General features: G+C 49.6%; 1 protein-coding gene across 3 annotated transcripts in view; it reads right to left on the reverse strand.

Annotated features, from left to right (window-relative positions):
* The window catches only part of bcam (basal cell adhesion molecule (Lutheran blood group)), a 33535-nt gene that overhangs the window by 7241 nt on the left and 7015 nt on the right, over nt 1-19279 (reverse strand). For all 3 annotated transcript variants that reach the window (XM_088306026.1, XM_088306023.1, XM_088306024.1), the window contains exons 2-8: nt 4017-4147; nt 3730-3946; nt 2756-2829; nt 2141-2237; nt 1888-2070; nt 758-879; nt 214-355 (exon numbers count right to left, since the gene is read on the reverse strand). In XM_088306026.1, the coding sequence (XP_088162152.1) occupies nt 214-355; nt 758-879; nt 1888-2070; nt 2141-2237; nt 2756-2829; nt 3730-3946; nt 4017-4147 (966 nt within the window). The remainder of the gene's footprint in view (nt 1-213; nt 356-757; nt 880-1887; nt 2071-2140; nt 2238-2755; nt 2830-3729; nt 3947-4016; nt 4148-19279) is intronic.

Here is a 19279-nt window from a genome sequence, read left to right on the forward strand (position 1 = left end):
ATCCGTGGCGTAAAGAACAGCTATCCGATGACAAATCAAAACAATTGGGAAATAGGAATTCAGTCAAGTCCCGAAAGAAAACGCACACAGAGAACGTTCGGACTTGCGAGTTGTTTTCGATGCTTTCAACTTTTCGGGCTCCGTGCTACTCGTCAACATTTGCAGAAAAGACGCCGCCACTAGGGGGCGATGATGCGGGCGCGGCTCACTCACAGTGCACGTTGAGGGTGATCTCGCCCGTCAGGTCGGCGTCGAGGTTGTCGAAGTCGATGCCCTTGCACGTGTAAACGCCGGCGTCGCTGCGCTTGGCGGATTTCAACGTCAGGAGGCCGCCCTGGCCGATCACGACCTTGTCCTGGAGGGAGGGAGCGAGAAAAAAAAAAAAAAAAAGAAAGAAAGCTCAAGAGCCTCTTTGGATTTTCCGTCCTGAAAAAAACTCTCGGCTCAATGAACAGATGTGAATTTGCGACCTACGACCTTCCGGCGAGTTCTGCCTAGCAACAAGTGAGCACGCAAATTGATTTTGCGACTTTATTTGGTGCTTTGCATTCTTGAGTTTCGTTTTATGTGAGTTTTGACGCAACATTTTTGTTTGCTCTTGTTTGAACATGAAAAAGTGTTTTCGTTTTGCACGGAAAGCAACGACCTGCGAATTTTCATCGTTGGCGCCGCCACCGTTTTGAATAAAAAGAAAAAGACAAAAAAAAGAAGCCGTGTTCTCCTTCCGTTGGATTGGACGGCATTTCTTTGAACGTACGTCTTTGGTGAAGTCGAACTCGGGCTGCGGGTTGCCGTCCGTCTCGCACTTCATGGTGACGTTGTCTCCCTCTTTGATGGCGCCGGCGTTGAGCAGCGTAAACGTTGCCGTCTCCGAAGGGTCTAGACGGACGAGGAAGGGAACAGGTGAGAATTCCCGCAAAGCATTCCACCCGCACTTTCCCAGCGGCTCCTCTTCGCTCGCCTCGTCCTCCGCATTCTTTGTCTTCTGCGGCGGCGTATTAAGCGTGACGCCGGCAAAGAATCAGCTCAATGACGACAACTTCAGCAAGCTAACATGGACTTCAGTAGTCGGGGAAAAAAAAAAATCTAAATACTTTAGCTGACACTGGCAACGACGTTCATGGGTTAGAAGAAAAAACCCCAAACTTATTTCTACTGAATTGCACTAAAAGAGCCACAAGCATGCTAAGCGTAGCATCTAGCGCTAACGTGACCAGATGACTTTCATCGTCAAATCAAAACACGACATGAAATCCTTTTGATTGAACTTTTTGTATTCCATTTGATTCCAGCAAAAGAGCCACGAGCTGCCGCGGTGCGATGCTGAGGAGGGCAAAACTTTCTTTTTTTTCCCGCCGTCCTACAATAAAGTGTAATGGCACCTCCACTCCAGGAGTGGGCAGTGGCGCTCTCCTTGCCCATTGTACGCAACTCAACGTTGCAGGTTGGTTTTGTCACGAAAATGCCATTATTTTGTAGTTGCGGCGGTGGGGGGCGCAAATTGTTTTCTTCTTGCTGGGGGGGGGGGGCGTAATAGAAAATAATTGGCAAGCACCGAACGTGATGAGAAAATCTCAGATTTTTTTTTCCTTTTATTGAATTCCACCAACGGAAAGATAGTTGGCATCCCATAAACATTTGACGACAAGAAAAACAAGACGACATGATAGCAAAAGAGCATTCCTTTTCCACTTGAGCAGTTTTGTTTGTGTTCTTTTGAACTGGATTCCTCTTAAAAAGCCACGCGGACGATTCCGCGAGTCTCCAGCTTAGCCAATCGTGAAATTGTTCCCAAACAAACCGATTTTAGAATTCTTTCATTCGAAAGTTCGCAAGCGTGGAGACAATTTGCCAACCGCGCCGACATTTTCAAAGGCGGAAGCTCACAGTTGAGGTTGAGGTCGATGCTGTCCGACTTCTTCTGCTTGATTTGGTCGCCCGGCATGCCGTACTCGACGGTGCACTGGAACACGGCGTCCTTGTCGGCCTTGGCGGGCCGCATGTAGAGCGTGCTCTTGACGGTGTACAGGCCCGACGCCTCCTTCACCAGAGACGGAACCATGTACGTCTCTGTGGCAACAAGAATGACAACGTGAGTCGCGTTCGACGTGACAAGATGGCGTCATATTGGGCCGCATACTTTCTTTTCTGTCTTTGACCTCGGCCAGGGGTTGGCCATCCTTAAACCAGATGATCCTTGGCGGCGGGTGTCCGTTCATTGTCACGCAGCTACCGATCTGATTGACGGGAACAAAGAGTTTGCTTTGCGTCGCATCGTCCTTGCACACAAAATGCAAAACCTTGACAGAATCAGTCGCATTTTTTTTTTTTGGAATCACTGTTCTCCACTGAAATCGTGATTGACAACCAACACCGGCAGGCGCTTCAAACGAGGCAATTTCCACCGTTGGCCGCAATCAAGACGCAAAAAGCAAGTCATCCGAAACATCTCCGAAACTTTTGAATTGAATTTAACGCTATTCCAATGACCATTTAGATCAAATGGGATTTTTTTTCCCTCATCGGACAATCACGTGCTTTTCCGACAATGAATCCGATTCTAAATCGTTTGCAGGTGTCAACAAGATGAATGAATCGGGATTTGGAGTTCGAGGACCAGCTGGGAGAAAAATAGAAGGAACAAAATTTCCGATTGAACGTCGTAAAAATGTGCACGTGTAACCAATGAGGTGTCCAGTTCATGTCAGTGCGCACGCACGCACGCACACAGTAGCTGATGACATTGCAAACACACCTCCGAGCTTTCAGGCTGTCCCACCGAAATGGCTTGCGTCGACGCCCGCGTGAGGGTGGGCTTCTCCGGAGCGACTGAAAGCACACAAAGGAAGATGAGATGCGATCATTCTCATTCGGATCCGGAGGAAGCAACTCCCGCACCTTCGACCTCCAGACCACGCCGGCTTCTGACCTTGTTCATTCAGTCGAGCTCGGCGTTATTCCAACCGTGACCCTCTTCGCATGAGCCGATAAGGGTCACGTCACACGCACACGCAAATCGATTTTGTCGCTCGTTTTATTCTTCAACGGAAATTGAGAAGAATTTCGTTTGGTCAAAAAAGTCTTTTGAAAACAAGCCGTGAGCGGTTCTTTGGGCCAAACATCAAATATGGTGACGGGCGGCGTCCACCGCTCAGCAATCTTCTCGGAGAAGGTCACCGGGGGTCAATTAACAGCCGGCTAATCATTGTTGACGACATTGATGAAAAGTTCAACCGCTGATGCATGTCAGTGAAATAACATCCGGAACCGCATGCGTGACCTCGGACCGCCCACACTCAGCCCTGATTCGACACCCTTCTTACTTTTACTTTCATCGCCATCGTCCCGGATTTAACGGCTCGCTTCCTTCCGCAACGGAAAGGCGCGGGCGTCTATTTTGAAGCGTGTGAACATTTGATCCGGTCTCAGGAAAGCTTTCAAATCAACAAGGAATGTCTTTCGATCAACTACCAGGCCCGATGGCATTTTCTCTCATCACGTGTCGGAATATTTGTCGCGACATCAAAATGCCGAGTCCGCTTTCGACGACCGCTTCCGCGCTCGTGTCGGTAATTCCGCACGCAAGTTTCCTACTCATCTATTGGTCGTGTGGCGGCACCGCAAAGATTCAAACGTTTGATATTGTCGGAAGGCCGACGATCAAGCTTCCACTTCAACGATCAAGACGACGACGCGAAAATGGCAAAACTTTCATTTGTAGAAACTCACAGAAGACTTTGAGCACGGTGGAGGCTTCCCCGTTGCCGGCCGGTCCGGCGGTGACCGAGCAGATGAACACCAGGCCGTCGGAGGGTTGGACGGAGGTGACGGTTAAGGCAAAGTCCTCGCTGATGCCGACGCGGCCGCTCAGGGGCGTGTCCTTGTCGCTCTTGGCCTCGCCGCCTTGCGTGCGGTAAGCCACGCGCTTCCTGTTTCCTTGAAGCTCCTGAAAAAAAAAAAGCTCAGCCGACACGTAGCCGAGTCCCGCGAACGTGCTGCGTGGCCGCGTCGCTCACAATGTGCCACTCCACGATGGCGTTGCCGGACGCGGGCGACACGGTGTACGCGCAGGGCAGCTTGGCCGTGTCGTCCTTCAACACCTCCGCTTTCGGAGCCACCTCGACCGTCACCGACGCTCGGCACGCACCTGAGGCAAAGACATACGTGGTTAGCGCCGCAACGTTCGCGCCAGTCGCGCCCGAATCGCAAGCGAAGCGCGTCGTCCATTTCTCAGCTCCAAAATCGACGTGTGAATAATTAATGCGTTGCGAGCGAGCGGGAAGCGAAGGAAAAGGAGGAGGAGGACGTCCTCGCAACGGGGCCGAGACGGACCAGAGCGTGTTTGCCGTCTGCGCTGAAATAAGAGAAGAGACGAGTGGACAACCGGAAAGGAAATGCGGCACCAATCGGAAAAAAAAAAGCCGTGTCAGCATATTTCTGAAATAATAGCTGACAACACGAGAGGAGAAGGATTTTCCCTTTTCTTCTCGGGTTGCAAACAAAAGGAAAGCAAATTTGCGGCTCGTCTTTGGTGTGGCATTTTGGGTGTCGACCACTCGATGGCGGCAGTCGGGTCGTCGTCTGGCGACGTGTCGGCATGACAAATGTGAGTCGTATGGCAGCGTACGAGTCGCGACGTCCGTCAGCCGCGGCGCGCTCGCAACTCAGACGTCCATCGGCGTCGGCCTCGTCGGCCTTTTATCCATCCTCATTCGGCATCAGGATTTGCTCTTCTCTTACTTCCTGGCCGAAGGCGGCTGGGATGGGCTCCGGCACGCCAGCGACCCTCGCCGGCGGAAGCGGCTCAGACCGAACCGCCGATCATGCCAACAAGAAAAGCGCACCCAAAAAGGCCAGCGTGTGCGATGGGAAAAGTGGGAGACACGTTCCGAGCGGGTCACGTCAGACCCAACAATTCAACAAGACCCTCAAAGCGCTCAAAGGTCAGTCGAGTGGCGACGTTTGCATGGATGTTCGTTGGCGCCGATGACTCTTTTTTTTGTCGGGCAGCGTCCACCCGAGCCATGACGACCGACGACCGGACTTAAGTCTCACTCTCTCAGTTTGCCAGAAGGATCCGCTTGTGACCCGGCCAGCCCAAAACCAGCACAGGGGCCAAAAAAGAGCAGCTGCTTGGGAAACTCACACGCACACGCACACGCACGCACGCACGCACGCAAGATCAAGTGACTCACTGGCTCATGTAGAAAGAGTCCAAATGTAACATGTTTAGTCCGCGTGTTTGATCTTTCGGACGTCACGCAAACTTAATTTGCATCTGGTGGAGAGTCGCTGGGATGTTGCAGTTTATGAGGATGTGTGACAGTAAGACACACGCACACACACGTGCACAATGTTTAGCCCTGGAGTGATTCATTTGTTTTCTAAAACAGGCAGCTGGACGGACAGAGCTTGGCAATTAGAATCAAAATTAGGGAATCGTCAATCCAGTGTGAGCCTTGAGCCAAGTGTGTGTGTGTGTGTGTGCGTGTGTGCGCAGACAGAATGGGTGTGGTCATTTGGCTTGGAGGGAAATGGGAGCAGGGCAGGGTTGCTACACGGGGGTCTCGTTAGCTGACGCAGGCCAGATAATCCCATTTACCCGAAGAGAGGGAAAGGTGAGTGTGTGTGAGAGACGGACGGGGGCATGACTGGCTTGTGAGACAGATGGGAATGAGACGGTCAGACTGCCATGTGGACACACACACATTTCATCTATTATTGAGGTGTTTTTATGAGAAACTGAAAAATGGTAAAAAGCTACAGTTAAGTACAGTATGGGTGCAGGGGTGTGCGGGGGTGCGTGTGTGTGTGTGTGTGAGTGTGTGAGTGAGACACTGTCAAAGAGTCAAAGCATGGGAGCAGAGTGGAGAAGACTCGCAGAAGCGGTATCGGTCCCGCGTCTCCTGAAAAGTTAATGCGCAGCTGTCTTCAATGCTCTTGCTCGAGTCTTTTATGCACTTTGCTTCAAATCCTCTCTGCTGAAGTGCGCGCAAGCACACACACACACACACACACACACGCGCACACACGTTCGTCCTCATTAACAGAAGAAGCCAACTGGATCCTCTCCTTTCCCTTTCACCTACTGCGTATTGCGGACATCAAAACCAAGACTTGTTTCAAGCCCCCCTCTCAAAGAGCATTGTTGAATACACAACGCACACGCACGCTGGCGAGGAGAAGAGGGCCCAAAAAAAAGTCCACAAAAAAAAGAGAGAGACAGGACCTATTCGTCTTCTCGCTAACCCAAACGTTGCTCATGAGGGAGGGTGACTGTACAGCTCTGAAGGGGGAGGGGGTGCATCATGGTCCCCGTGTGCACTGACATGCGTGTGCGTGTGTGTGTGTGTGTGTGTGTGTGTACCTGTATGAGTGCGAGTGTGTGGTCCAAAACAACCTTAGTGGCTAAGTGGATTATTGTGAGTTGGACTGTTGGCAAAGCAAACAGAGTTACGGCGCAAGGACTGAGTCACCTCATGCAGAAGGTCACCAAAGGTTGGATCGACGCCATCGCTCCAAATGGCCTTTTCCCACTAAAAGAACACGTGAAACGACGCTCAAATTGCAAAAAGTGTCACCGCCAAGCAAGTGAGCCACAACACACAAAACCTCCCTCAGGGGTGTCCGACGGCGGTCCCGCCAACGCAGCCGCTTCAAACCATCGGGGAGACCACAAAAACATGCATGAGGGGCCCCTCGACGATGCGAGTTGGTGTCAAGTTGGCTTGCATTGCTCACTTTTGCTCTCTTTTTTTTCCGCTTCCATATCTGAATTTTCAGGTGACTTCAATTGTGGGTTCGCCAAATGAAATGGGCCTTATTGGCCCACTGTGTTAAAAAAAACAAAAAAAAAACAGAAAGAATTTGCCTTTGGAAATTGGAGCCAGTCTCTCTCTAGTACTTATGCAAAGAACGTCTTTATAAATCATATCTTTTGATTTGTGTACGGTTTGTACCGTTCACATATGCATATATTCCATTTATTATTCATGTCCAGTTGCCTCGCGTTGCAAATATATTCACAAACTGGAGCGTTCCCATCACAAAAACAAACGAAGCTGAATTCCATTCCATTCTCTTTGCAAGCTTTCAGGCAGCCAAAGTGCTTTTGGCTTCATCTGCGCTCGATTTGCAAAGCGGTCCAAGACGAGCCACCGTTAGCGGTACCGTAAAGCGTCGGTTCTGTCATCGAAGGGCTGACGAGAGCAGAACAGGTGCAGGCCGGCAGCTGCTGCCGCACACGCGCACGTGCGCTCACACGTGCACGCACACGTGCACTCGCAGGCCTACAATGGGCATCAAAAAGTGAGGGCGAATGTGGTGAGTGGGGGGGCACTTCAGCGTTGGGTGATGGTGGAGGAGTTTCAGTACTTAAAAAAGGCAAACGTGCTCTGGACTATTCTGATGTTGACCTACTTTTGAAAATTGCCTTTTTGAATTTTTCAACTCCACTCATTTCCCATTTCATTGCGGAAGCGACGATCCAGAAAATGTACGATACAAAAACAGTGAAAAAAAAATGACGCTAAGGCTAAGAATAGTTTGCAATTTGACGTTAAAGTTACTTTTTGCTTTTCAAGCAAGTTTATTTGTTTTGATTCATTTATTTTTGGGAAAAATGCTTTGTTTTAGTTGAGCTTTTATTCATTTTAGTGTTAGCTTTTCTTTTTTTAATACTACATGGACTAATTGTTGAGCGTAAGATGTTGTGACGTTCTCAAACGACTGTTTGACCTCCCTCCTTCGACACGGACGTTGAGCAAAAGTGCAAGAAAGATTTGTCATTTCAAAATCAGCCCCGATACGCTCATGTATGAAAGGAATTGGCAAATGTGAAAATGCGGGCCGTTGGAAAACGACGACGTGACTCGTTTACGTTCACAGATGACGTCACGCTCGCTCCTATTGGTCAATGCGGACTTCAATCACGCCAACGTGAAGGCGCGTTGGTCATTGATAGGTTTGGTTTTTCACATTTTGTGGACCGTGTTTTGTTGCAACTAAATCCAAAAATTGGAGTTGAGTTGAACTTAAAATGCGTCGTCCGGTTGCCAAACGCAAGTCGTCTGGCGGCCGAGCTTCGTGTGCGCATTCCTCAGCGGCGTGAACTCCGCGACTCTCCCTCAAGTGTGGCGTCAACCCACGTGTGCGCCACGTGGCACTTTTTGGGACGTTGAAGTGGGCAACACATGCACATGAGATTCCCCCTGTCGTCGTGGCAACGGCGCGGCCACTAAAAGCGGAGGGCGCATTTTAGGGCGCTGTGTTTTGTCCGACAAAAGGATGAGCAGGACAAATGCACAACAGTTGAGCTGCGTGAGCTCCGTGACGGCACGGAAACAGGAGTTCACAACATCCAGAAGGAAACTTTCAGTAGAATTAAAAATAAAAGAATTAATAAATAATAATAATAAATATATATTTATATATATCTGACTGTTGCCTTTTTTTCATTGAGACTTTGCTCAGCCATTGCGAAGGAGAGCAAAACATTTTCGATTGGTCATTAATGCGTCAAAAATAACCCCCCAAAATGTGACGCCAGCGACTTTCATGATTGATTCCCGAGCATGACAATCGCTTCAACTTCAGCTCAGTCATAATAAACGCTTTGATATTTAATTCCGTTGGATGAAAACAGGAAGTAAAATCTCATTCTTTTTTCAAATGAAAACACAGAGCGGCTCGTTAGCGCGCTAAGCTAGCTCTCTCCCCGCCCTGCCTGGCCTCTTTCATTCCAAACTCAATTTCACAAAGAAGTCAGAGAGGGACTATGAGAGGAAAAAAAAGAAAGAGAAAAAAGCAATCGGTGGGGTGTCACCGAGGGGCCAGAGATGAGAGAGGATGTTAATATTTCATGTCTCGGGGCGCAACCCTCCCGAAATATTGTCGTCCTTCTGCCATGCGGGGCCTCCAATTAACACAACGTTGTCCTCCTCTTGCCCTTGCAGCCTCGCGAGACGCTCCTCGGCAGCCGCTGGCCAAACATCAAGTTGGGGATGAGGTGAGGTGACAAAAAAGAGCAAGCGGCGGGAAAATGGAGTCCTCCTTGTGAGACTCGGCCACATCTTTATCGGAGTCAATGGATGCCTGCCGTCGTTTGGCACGGAGAGTCACGCCTTTTCTACAATCGCGATTTCTTCATGCGGCGCCGCTACAGTTTTGTGGCGGTCACTCCAGAACGGACTTGCGTTTAGAATGTTAGAAAGTTCCGACGCAAAGAGTACGTTTGCGCCGAAGCGAGAAGACGGGCAGGACGAGCCACGTTGACGCGTGGACGGCGGTTGCAAACGTGACCGTTGACTTCAGGTCGGGAGTTAAGTTGATGGTCTGGGTTAGCTTTTAATTGATTGCACGGAAGAAAAACCACAACAACAAGCGCTCACGTTTCGTTTTGGGCGATGCCGGCCGCCTCGGCGTCTCACCGCGCGCGAGATGGGCAGAGAACGGAGCGGTCCTCACGGGCATATATTCTTTATCCTCTACCCAAGATGACATGAAAATGGTGAAAATGTCAAAAGTCGGGTCAAGCTCGCGTTTCGAGCGACTTTGCCGCAGTCGATACGTGTCTCGTGCTCACTGGGCGTGTCCTTTTGAGAAGCCAAAGAAAATCTGTCGTCCGTCAACGTGAGACGGGCCGGACTGCGTGGAAATCAAAACGGGAAAGACATTAAGGCCGCGGCTAATCGGACTAAAAGGCTGGCTCGGGAGAAAGTGCCGCCGCCTGGGCTGTTTGCTCTCTCGCTCTCCGTCACTTCCCCTTCAATCGATTCGGCCTCAAAGTCATTTCCAGAAATACGCGGCCCGTTTACGCTCATGCCAGCACGTTGATTTCAGTTTCGAGGAAGCGCGATCGACAACACGGCCGCCATCGCTCGGGGGCTGCAAACATTTCCCGTGGTCCAGATTTTTTTTTCCTTTTCGGCCGAGCGTTTGTTCCGGCCAAACGCAAACGCTCGCGAAAGTCAACAACACCCACGCGATGGCGGACTTTGCGTCCTCGTTTCACCGCTCGGGAATTTTTAACGTCACTTTGGAAATTGCGATTGTTTCACGACGCCGGCGCGCAAAAGGCAAAGAGGAAAAATGTCGACGATAACCGTAGAACGGGAACTTTGAGCGAGAGCGGGAAGTGCGAGCCGCATTTCCGTCGCAAATACGAATGAAATGAAAACGGTTTGGCGTTCGCATTTTTGGATAAATTATTTTTACACTTGAAGAATCCATGGCTGCGCTCACCTGTCAATCATTAGAGCATACAGAGCCGTGAATCATAAACGCTTTTTTAATTTCACAGGTTCAAGCAGACGGGATTTGCATTTTGGTGGCGTTATCGAAAATAAAAATCCTTTGGGCTGTTTCAATGACTTTTCCAAGAGATTCTTCAAAAGTGAAGCGATAAAGCTCCTCGTAAAATCAAATGACAGAGAAAAGATTTTTCAATGCACAAATACAAAGTGAGGCGAGGGGGAGGGGCAGGGGGAGGGGGAGTGTCCAGCCAGCGTCACGGTAACCAGATAACGGCCCGCTGGAGTGCACCATTTTGCATTTTCTTTCCTTCTCCTCCATCCAGCAGGCGACCCCCACCTGCCACGCCCCTCCCCCACCCTCCGAGTGTGCTGTGCCGATAGAGGGATGTCGAGGCTGAGGCGTAAACATGCCGCACGCCTGATAGGGAAAAGCAAACGAAAGCGAATGAGCGGAGATTCGATCAACATTGGAACGTCATCGATAAAACGACGATCCGTGCGACTTCAAGAGCACTGCGCTTTGACTTTTGTTTTTTTGTGAACACGTGATGCCTTCAGGTGCCGTGGGAAAAAAAAGTGACATCATTGTTTTCCGTGACGACAATTTCTTGAAATACAATTTCCAGTCTTGCTCGCTGACTGGCCGTTTTTTTTCTTCACCGAGGCTCTCTCGTGGTTTTCGTGCGTCTTTTTGGTCAGACGCGATGCGATTTTGCTCGACGCCCGCCGTCCCCAAACGCGGCAGAAGCCTTTGATCTTGTCATAAGCCCCACACACACACACACACAAACACACAAAAACCTTATCAAGCCACACCTCACCTCCCCCAATTTGCTCTTTTTCGGGCCTTTTTTGCCCATTATGGCGGATTAACTTTCTAATGCTTGGATGAACTCCAGTAAGTCACACATGAGCAAACCGGCAATCTTGGGCTGGCTGGCAGCAAGATACGGTCACAAGCCCGCCGGCGGAGACACATGGAGCATTCTGCAGCCAGATAGAGGAGGCAAACTCCCATCATGCATCTGGGCGAGAGGCGCCCAGACCTGACTAAGCTCCCTCATTAATCCGCCTCTATCCCTCTGAGATAATCACAATTCATTAATATTCTTTTCTTTCTCACAGCTGATTTGAATATCCGTTAAATCTGGCAGTGCCGTTGTTAGCAAGCAAAAATAACCACCGCGGGACGATACTCCGCAGTCTCCACGTTGCTGCAGCGCTCGCTTGACCGTGGCTGACCCCCCGCACATGCGGCAGAGCTTTTTTTTTCCGTGAATTCCAATCAGCTCGGCAGGACGGCCGTGCAAGAGGCTCACCGACAACAATTCCGACGTGGACAGACGGACGCCGCAAATATTTCCCGTCTCGTTAAAAGGAGATAAGAGAAGGCCTTTGGTTAAACGCCAGCTTCGACGCGCCCGAAGTGGCACCGCCTTATCTTCCGTGCGTCTGCGTTGCTCAAGAGCGTATTTGACACAAAGTAAGATCTATTTTTTGCAGCGACACTTCAAGACGGGCCGGCAGACGGAAAATATTAACAGACGCCACGTAGCGTAGATGCGGACTCGAAACGGCACGGCAAAGATGAGACCACGAGGGACAGGTATGTGCCGCAAATTTGGCGAACGCGCATTTTGTGTTGTGGCATGTGACACGGAACACAAAGTAGACAGTGAAGAACTGCACACCACCGTCGACCTTGCTGCAGCGGCCCTTAGTCTCTTCGAGGATAACGCGACTTTCCTTAACGCAGCCAACAGCAGGTAGAATCGACAAAAAAATGAAAACGGTACAAACGACTCGACAGTTTCCACTTTGCTGCAACGGCCCTTAATCTCCTCCTGGATAACATGGCGCTACTTGCCGTGGCAAACGACAGGTCTCGTAAATGCACACGCAGCTCCAAATGCTAAAAATCAAGAAGCAAAATATAAAGTGTACTTCCGGGGTGGCCCTTAAGCTCCGCTTGGATAAATGTTTCACCGGATAAATGGACAAAAAAAGTCCCAAATTCACATTTGCGCAGTCTTCCCAAACTCAGTTTTTGCCCTCAGCCTCCAACCATCCGTCCTTCGGTTTTCTAGCATTCTCCACAATCTCCACTTTGCTGCAGCGACTGTTTGCGTCCGCTTGGATCATTGTTGTACTCGGTCAAAAATAAATGAATCATCACATTCACAGTTTGCCAATACTTCAGAAAAGATCTTCCTGAGTTCCACGTTTCAGCATCCGGTCGCAGTCGCGCCATTCGGGCGTCCCGATACTTTTGCCCACGTCAACGACGTGTTAGCTAGTGTGTGTGCGCGCGCGCGCGCGCGCGTGTTAACCTCGCAGACATGCCAGCTAATCTGCAGCATAATAGCCCACCTGTCGTCGCCCATCATCTCCGTGGAGAAGGGGGGGGGGATGGGGGTCACCATAATCATCAACTAACAGCTGATCTCGTTTTAATTCACTCCTTTTTCATTTCTGTTCCTCTTGTATCGGCTGCCGTGATTGCAAATTTTCCTCCGACAAGAGATTTGGGGTGGGGGCTACATGTTGCCGCGGTAACAGACACACAGGCTGTTTCATCGCAGCAAGACAGGCGGGACTGGTAAAAAGAAAGAAAGCAAGGACGGGACGGGCGTGCGAGGGGCTCGGGGGTCACGCGGGCCGGGGGGCAAATAGGCAAACGCGGCGGGTGGGAGACCCCCGGCGGACGGCCGGGTCAGGTGATTATTGATTGGCGGACATTTTGTGGACGGCGGGGTGGGGGGGGCGGAAGCGGGCGCATTGTGGAAGCACATCAAAGTCAGGCTGCTGACACGGCGCCCGCGGGGGATGCGAGATGTTGAAGGCCGGATTTCAAAGCGGGCCGACGCCGCCACGCAGGCCGCTGACCTCTGTTATGATGAGAGGTGATGAGGAAGGAAGGGAGACAACAAAAAAACAAAACAAAAAGAAAATAGGAGAAAAAATGGAGGGCATGGCGATTCCTCGAGTATCATATTCTTCCACACCGGTCGGGTCTCTCGATTCTTATTCATAGCTCGGATGATGAAGTCATTAGCGATGAAATTGGATACAAGAAAGTCAATCGCGAGTGCTGCCATTTCAATATCCACGAAATATTTTGACGGATTCGGCGAAAGAAAAAGTGTGAATGGTTGAGCCCGTGTGGAACGCCATCCGTCAAAAAGTCACGCCAAATAACGCCCAGATGGCGATCAGCAAAAGCTCGCCGGAGCCGCTTGATAACATCGCGGAATGCGCGCAAGCCGGGCGAGTCAAAACAACGACGTGCCGAGACCTGCGCGCGGCCCCGCCCCCGACTCGATGGACCACGCAGATAATGGAAACGGAAACACAAAAACCTGCCGCCACGTCTGCAGCGCTCGCAAGTCCAAGTCCATTTGGCGTTGCGTTGCAAAATGACAAGAAACGGATGAAAATGGGATTTGGAAATCGGCACGTCGTCATTGCGAGGCTCCCTTCGGACGTTTTGGGCCGCTTTTGATCCTCCGAGCGTTGCTTCTTCTCTTGCCAAATTCCCTCGTTATTAATTTTGACTTCTTAAGAACACAGTTTGGATGTTTGGCAGAGGTCAGGAAAAGGAAGGAGCCGGCTTTCCCACGAGAGCACTGCGCCCCCCCCCACAAAAAAAGATGCTTTCTTTTTTATTTGAAACAACAGTGGGACGGTACTTTTTTTTTTTTCATTTTTCTTTTTTTTACGGTATTTCCTTCCAGGGAGTGCACAAATGTTAAAAAGTAGTGCCTCGGCGCAGGTACGCACTCGACTGTGGCTGGCATGAAATCAAAAGTTATTATTAACTTAGTATTTACCAGATTTTAATTTTAGGATCATTTCATTTGCTTCAAAACTTTAATGTTGCTGCTCTTTTTTCATGACAATTGTTTGCGTGTGTGGGAAGGGGGGGGGGCGGTTTGTTTGGAGCGCTGACACGGAACAATCTGCGCCTCAACTCACCTGGCACCTCCTCCTCCTCCTCCCTTGCCAAGCAAAAATGTTGAGCAAACAAAAGGCGGGAGGAGGACGGCTTCAATTGGGAGCTGAAGAAAGATGGGCGGGGCTAAAAAGCAGCCATTGGGCATGATGTCATTTGAAATAGAAAATTCACTTGAGCTTTGCAACTTGAAACGCACAAATCCAAAAAGGGAAATGCACGTCGGCGAGTGCGGGAAGGAGCCGGACATAAAAATGTTGCGACTCTTTTCGACGGCTTCCAATGAGACGGGAACCTCAAAGGCGCCTAAACGGGCATCGTTCCTCTTTGCTTTTCATTCGTGAGCAGACTTGAGCGCAAAGCACCAAAGAACAAACTTCATATCGAGTTTCTTTCATTTACGATAATAATTATTATTATATTTAATACTTTTGGGCCAATTTGGAATTTTTTTTTTTTTGTGTCACAAGATGCGCCAAAATAAAATGTAAATTCTCTGCGCTTGTTGCTTTGCTCGTTCGTCAGGAGACTTTTCAGCTTCAACTCACACGCATTTATCCAGTTTTTTTTTTTTCCATTTTCATTAAAGATCTCAAAATGGTGGAGCGTTTCCTACTTAAAAAAATCATTAACACGATGGGAGAATCTTTTTTTCCGAAAGTTCTGAACTATGATATGCCCCCCCCCCTAAAAAGTTTTTTTTTCTTCCTTTACACCAATTTTCCCAAGCATTGACTTGAATTTTCCAGAGAATATTGCTTGATTTTGTGCTTAACGCTTTCTTGATGACGATTTGTTTAGGCCAGACGAGGTCTATTCTTTTCCAAGACGGCTTGGCTGGCCCTCCTTCAACGTGAGTCACCTGCGTTTCCGTCCCCTCGCTCACTCGCTCGCTCGCTCGCTCGCTCGCTCGCTCTTGTGAATGTCAGAGAAGCGTCAGTCGGGAAATGTCATCGGAGAAGACGGCGCTTTGGGAAACGGAGAGGTTAGAATTAGCGACATTCCACTTTGAGATTGGACGCCCTCGGGGCACATTTTGACATTTGTGTTGAGACGCAGACGCAAAAGCGTGTCCGTGCAGGTGCAAGGGACCCGCAAAGCAGCGCGAGTCAGGCAGGGACCGGAAAAAGGGGCGCACTGTCAAAAACAGGAAGAGGCGAGAACGACCGTGAAGGGAGGAATGCGAAAGTGGTGCCGGGAGTTGACGGCACTCGGAAATTTTCCATGAGTGACATCTTCGGTTGCGGAAAAGCAAACAGAGGAGGACGATTCAACGACAAAGTACGGGCACGCCGAAAGGAAGCGGAAATGAACGAAAATGGGGAGGGTAGAAAATGAATGGACCTTGACCAGATCTCTGAGGAACTCCAGAATAACGACTGGAAATGGAAATGGGACTAAAATATTCTATTGTTAAAAAAAAGAAATGAGACTTTTTTTTTTTTTTGTACTTGAAGTCATCCGCCTGACGCGTGTGCGGGCAGCGCGGGATCAGCGACGGTGTTTACGTCCGGCCGGCGACCGGTCCGGTGTGTGCTCACAGTCGGCCGGGATAGGCTTCAGCACCGTCCCGAGACCGAGTACACGATCAGCGGTGCGGAGAATGACAAATAGTTTCAAGAAAATACGCGACCCTTCGACCATTCCCTGAGGAACTCCGCACGTGCACATTTTGCTTTGTGCACTCGTCACGAAAAACGGCGCTTCCCCAAAGTGCTCCTACAGACAAATGGCCGCAACTTCTTGAAATGATGACCGACGGCTGCAGGCCCAGCACAACTTGTGATGGATTCAAAATCAATGAGCTGACTTCTGTTTGGCTTTCCGGCCATTTGCGAGAGATTGGGACAAACGAGTTTTTGATGAGCAACCTGGCACACAGATTCCCCCCCCCCCACCCCCCCCAACACAAACTCACAAAGGCGCAAATCTCACCAAGTGTTTGCTCCATTCAGAACCTTTTGCCACAGATGGGCCCGCATATTTTCGGCTGGAAGGATGCGAGAGCGAAGACGCCCAAACCAAAACACAAAACAGAAGCGTGCCGACGGGGACAACCGTGTTGTCTATTGAGGACATTCAGAGCACGACCAAGACGTGACAAAAAAAATAAATGGATATGATATTATTCCATTTCATTTTTTTCTCGCTTTGCTTTTTTTTGGTCGTATTTTGCGCCCCTTGCCCCCCCCCCCTCCTCCATATGATGGCAGGGGCAGCAGCTGAGTAAAGAGCGACAACAGCTTCCCACTCCTGCTGCCTCGCTGCTTTTGCCAACTGTCACGCGTCTGAAAAACGGATCCGTCTCTTTTTCTTTTTTTTTGGTCAACTGAATTTGTCACTCAATGGCTCCACGGAAACGTACTTGTTTGACTGTTTTTCTCATCATAGAGCGGAAACCATTTTTGTGGAAATTGAAAAACACGAAATCCCCCTCAAAATGTTTCTGATTGTATATTTTAATTCAAAGCATCCCACAAAATTCAAAATACTTGAAATATTTGTTGAAGTCAGCAAGTATGAGACTCTCCTTAACAAGCCAGACTAAACTTAACTCCTCCTCATCAAAGCTTGACTCTAATTTGCACATACTTCCTTGACACCAATTCCTATTTCTGATTTTGCTCTCCTTTTGTGGCACAATGCAGAAAGCGCCGCAAAGAATTTGAATAGGAAAATAAGTTTCACAGAGAAAAAAAAAAAAAAACACACAAAGTGGATATGAATTCAAATGTGGCAGATTATTGGAATGAAAGGAGAGAGAATATCGAAATAAAAGTTCTTGTCAAAATATTAGAGTATTTTCTTTTTTGGGGGTCAAAAGGTGAAGTGTGCACGTACAATGAAGTTTGACTGCAGCGAGCCAAAAGTGAAAGCGACTCAGACTTGCTCCAGCGCGCTTCTGGAAACTCAAGTTTGCGCGCAAACACGAGCACCCGCCGGGCGTGTTTCCAAGCCAGCCTGGACCGGTCCGATATGGCCGCCGCAGACATTTTGTTTGTTCAGGAGGCTTCGGTCGCCGCGTCGGCTCGCGCGACTTTTGCTTGCCAAAGACTTCCTGTGTCTTTTCGGCGACGCGTTCTTCAGAGTCGTGACGGACAAATCCATGTAGGCGAGATTGAAATTTGGCGTCGATAGAAACAAATGTCTTCGGTATTTGAAGGATCCCTGGAAAGAGCCCCCAAAAAATCTCAAATGACCACGTCGTGGGTCTGCCCGTCAGAGACATCCAATCCGACCGAGCCAAAATCCCGCAACAAGATAAGAACAGAAATCCTTCCATTGCCATTTTTTACATGACGAGACGTATACCGTTGCCGTGAAGCCAGTCCGTGAATTTTAGGCCGTCGTGCACCGGCCTCGTTCACATCCATGATCGCAATCAAATGGACTTTTTCTAGCGGGCTGAACACATCTGCAAAATAGAAGGACCAAAAGAATCACGCAACAAAGAACCGACGCGATGCTCTGGCCTTAACCATGCCTCAGATGAACTTTTAGAACCCAGATTCACGTCACGCGAAATCAGAAATTTAACAAAAAAAAACATCCTCGTTCTCGAGTCCTCAAACGAATCCGAGAGACTTGAAATGATTTTGCCAAAGCAACACGATTTGAGGCACACCGGCGCCCCGAATCGTCCTCGGACACACAAACGAGCAGATGGGCCGAGGCGGGGGGGCGCTATGGCGGGCAAGCGCGCAGGAGTCCGGCTTTTGTGCCAAGGAGGCGCAAGGTCCAAGTGGAACAGCCCGGACGACGCCCCCCCGACGGCCAGGACAGAGAAAAGCACAAAAGCAAACAAGTTCGGAGAGCGTGGACGAGCGACCCAAAGGAATGAGAAGCGGGACGGAGCTCAAGGTCCGATCGGCAGCTGGTACCGCCCGCCGCGCATGCGGACACACGCACGCGCCGCTTAACTCTCACTGGCGCTGATGGATGCCCACACACATGGTCAAGTTGCGTCGCCTCCAATCCGTGACAAACGCCTGAAACGCGTGAAACGCGTGAAACGGGACCGGCTCAGACTTGAGCTGAAATCTTTTTTTCTTTTTTTACTGGACAATGCGGCTACATTGTTGCCTTCTGCTCATTTCTTCCTTCTGCTCTTCCGCGTGTGCGTGTGTGCGCGCGCACTTTTAATACCTGAATTCCGACATCCTGAAGGAATGTCTTAACAATGTGTCCTTGTTCAGGAAAAAAAGCCTGAAAACACAACGCTGCAGCTTCTCAAATGAAACGCAACTCGGGCTTGAACTTGACTTTTTAAAAAAGGAAAAGTTGGTGTAAAAGTTTATTCAGCATACGGTGCCGGGTTGTCAGCTTTGTTCTTCGGTTGGAGTTGATGGCGTTGCATTCAATAAAGGCCGCCTTCCCCGGAAGGATTGTCACATTCCCCCAAAAAATAAGCCCCCCCAGTTACAAATTCATAATTTGGTATGCCGCTTTGTTCACAAAGTGATGTCCTTTGCTACACAAAACAGGAGCACCGGCTTCCAATTGAGTGTTCTGCCCTCTAAAGATACTTTGTTTACATTTACTCACGAAGCAGTATTAGTTATTTCAAATCACAATGGTTTGAATACAATTTTAGAGAATTTTAGGGTTTGCTGACAGTGTTTGTTTGTGTGTACTGGGAAATAAAAATGCATCGTTGGCATGATCTAATTATTGGCCTTCCGCTAATAAATGCTTTCCAACCGCTGGAATAGATGCTGGGTCATCGCCGCGGCCGCTCGATGAGCAATGATGGGCAAGTTTTTTTTATTTTTTTTTCTGGGGGGATTGAAAGGCCGTCCTGGGCTGAAAAGGAGAAACGCACTTAACTAGCCCTTCATCCTCCCGCCGCCCGCCCGCCTTTGTCAGGCCTTATTATTGAACATGTGTCCTCTCGGCCATTAAGCAAGCTCAGACACCGCCGTGCGCGCGCCTTTCAATAGACACGCACGTCCGCAGAAGTGAACAGAGCGCACACGCCTGGGTCGCTAATTGACATGGAGGGAGCCGGCACGTCTTTCATCATCGTCCACGGAGACCAATCTTCAAGTGTGTGATGTGAGTGGGGAATGGGATC

The sequence above is a fragment of the Idiotropiscis lumnitzeri genome, chromosome 10, assembly GCF_059441095.1.
Source record: "Idiotropiscis lumnitzeri isolate Australia: NSW breed Sydney's pygmy pipehorse chromosome 10, RoL_Ilum_1.0, whole genome shotgun sequence".
Classification (NCBI taxonomy): Eukaryota; Metazoa; Chordata; class Actinopteri; order Syngnathiformes; family Syngnathidae; genus Idiotropiscis; species Idiotropiscis lumnitzeri.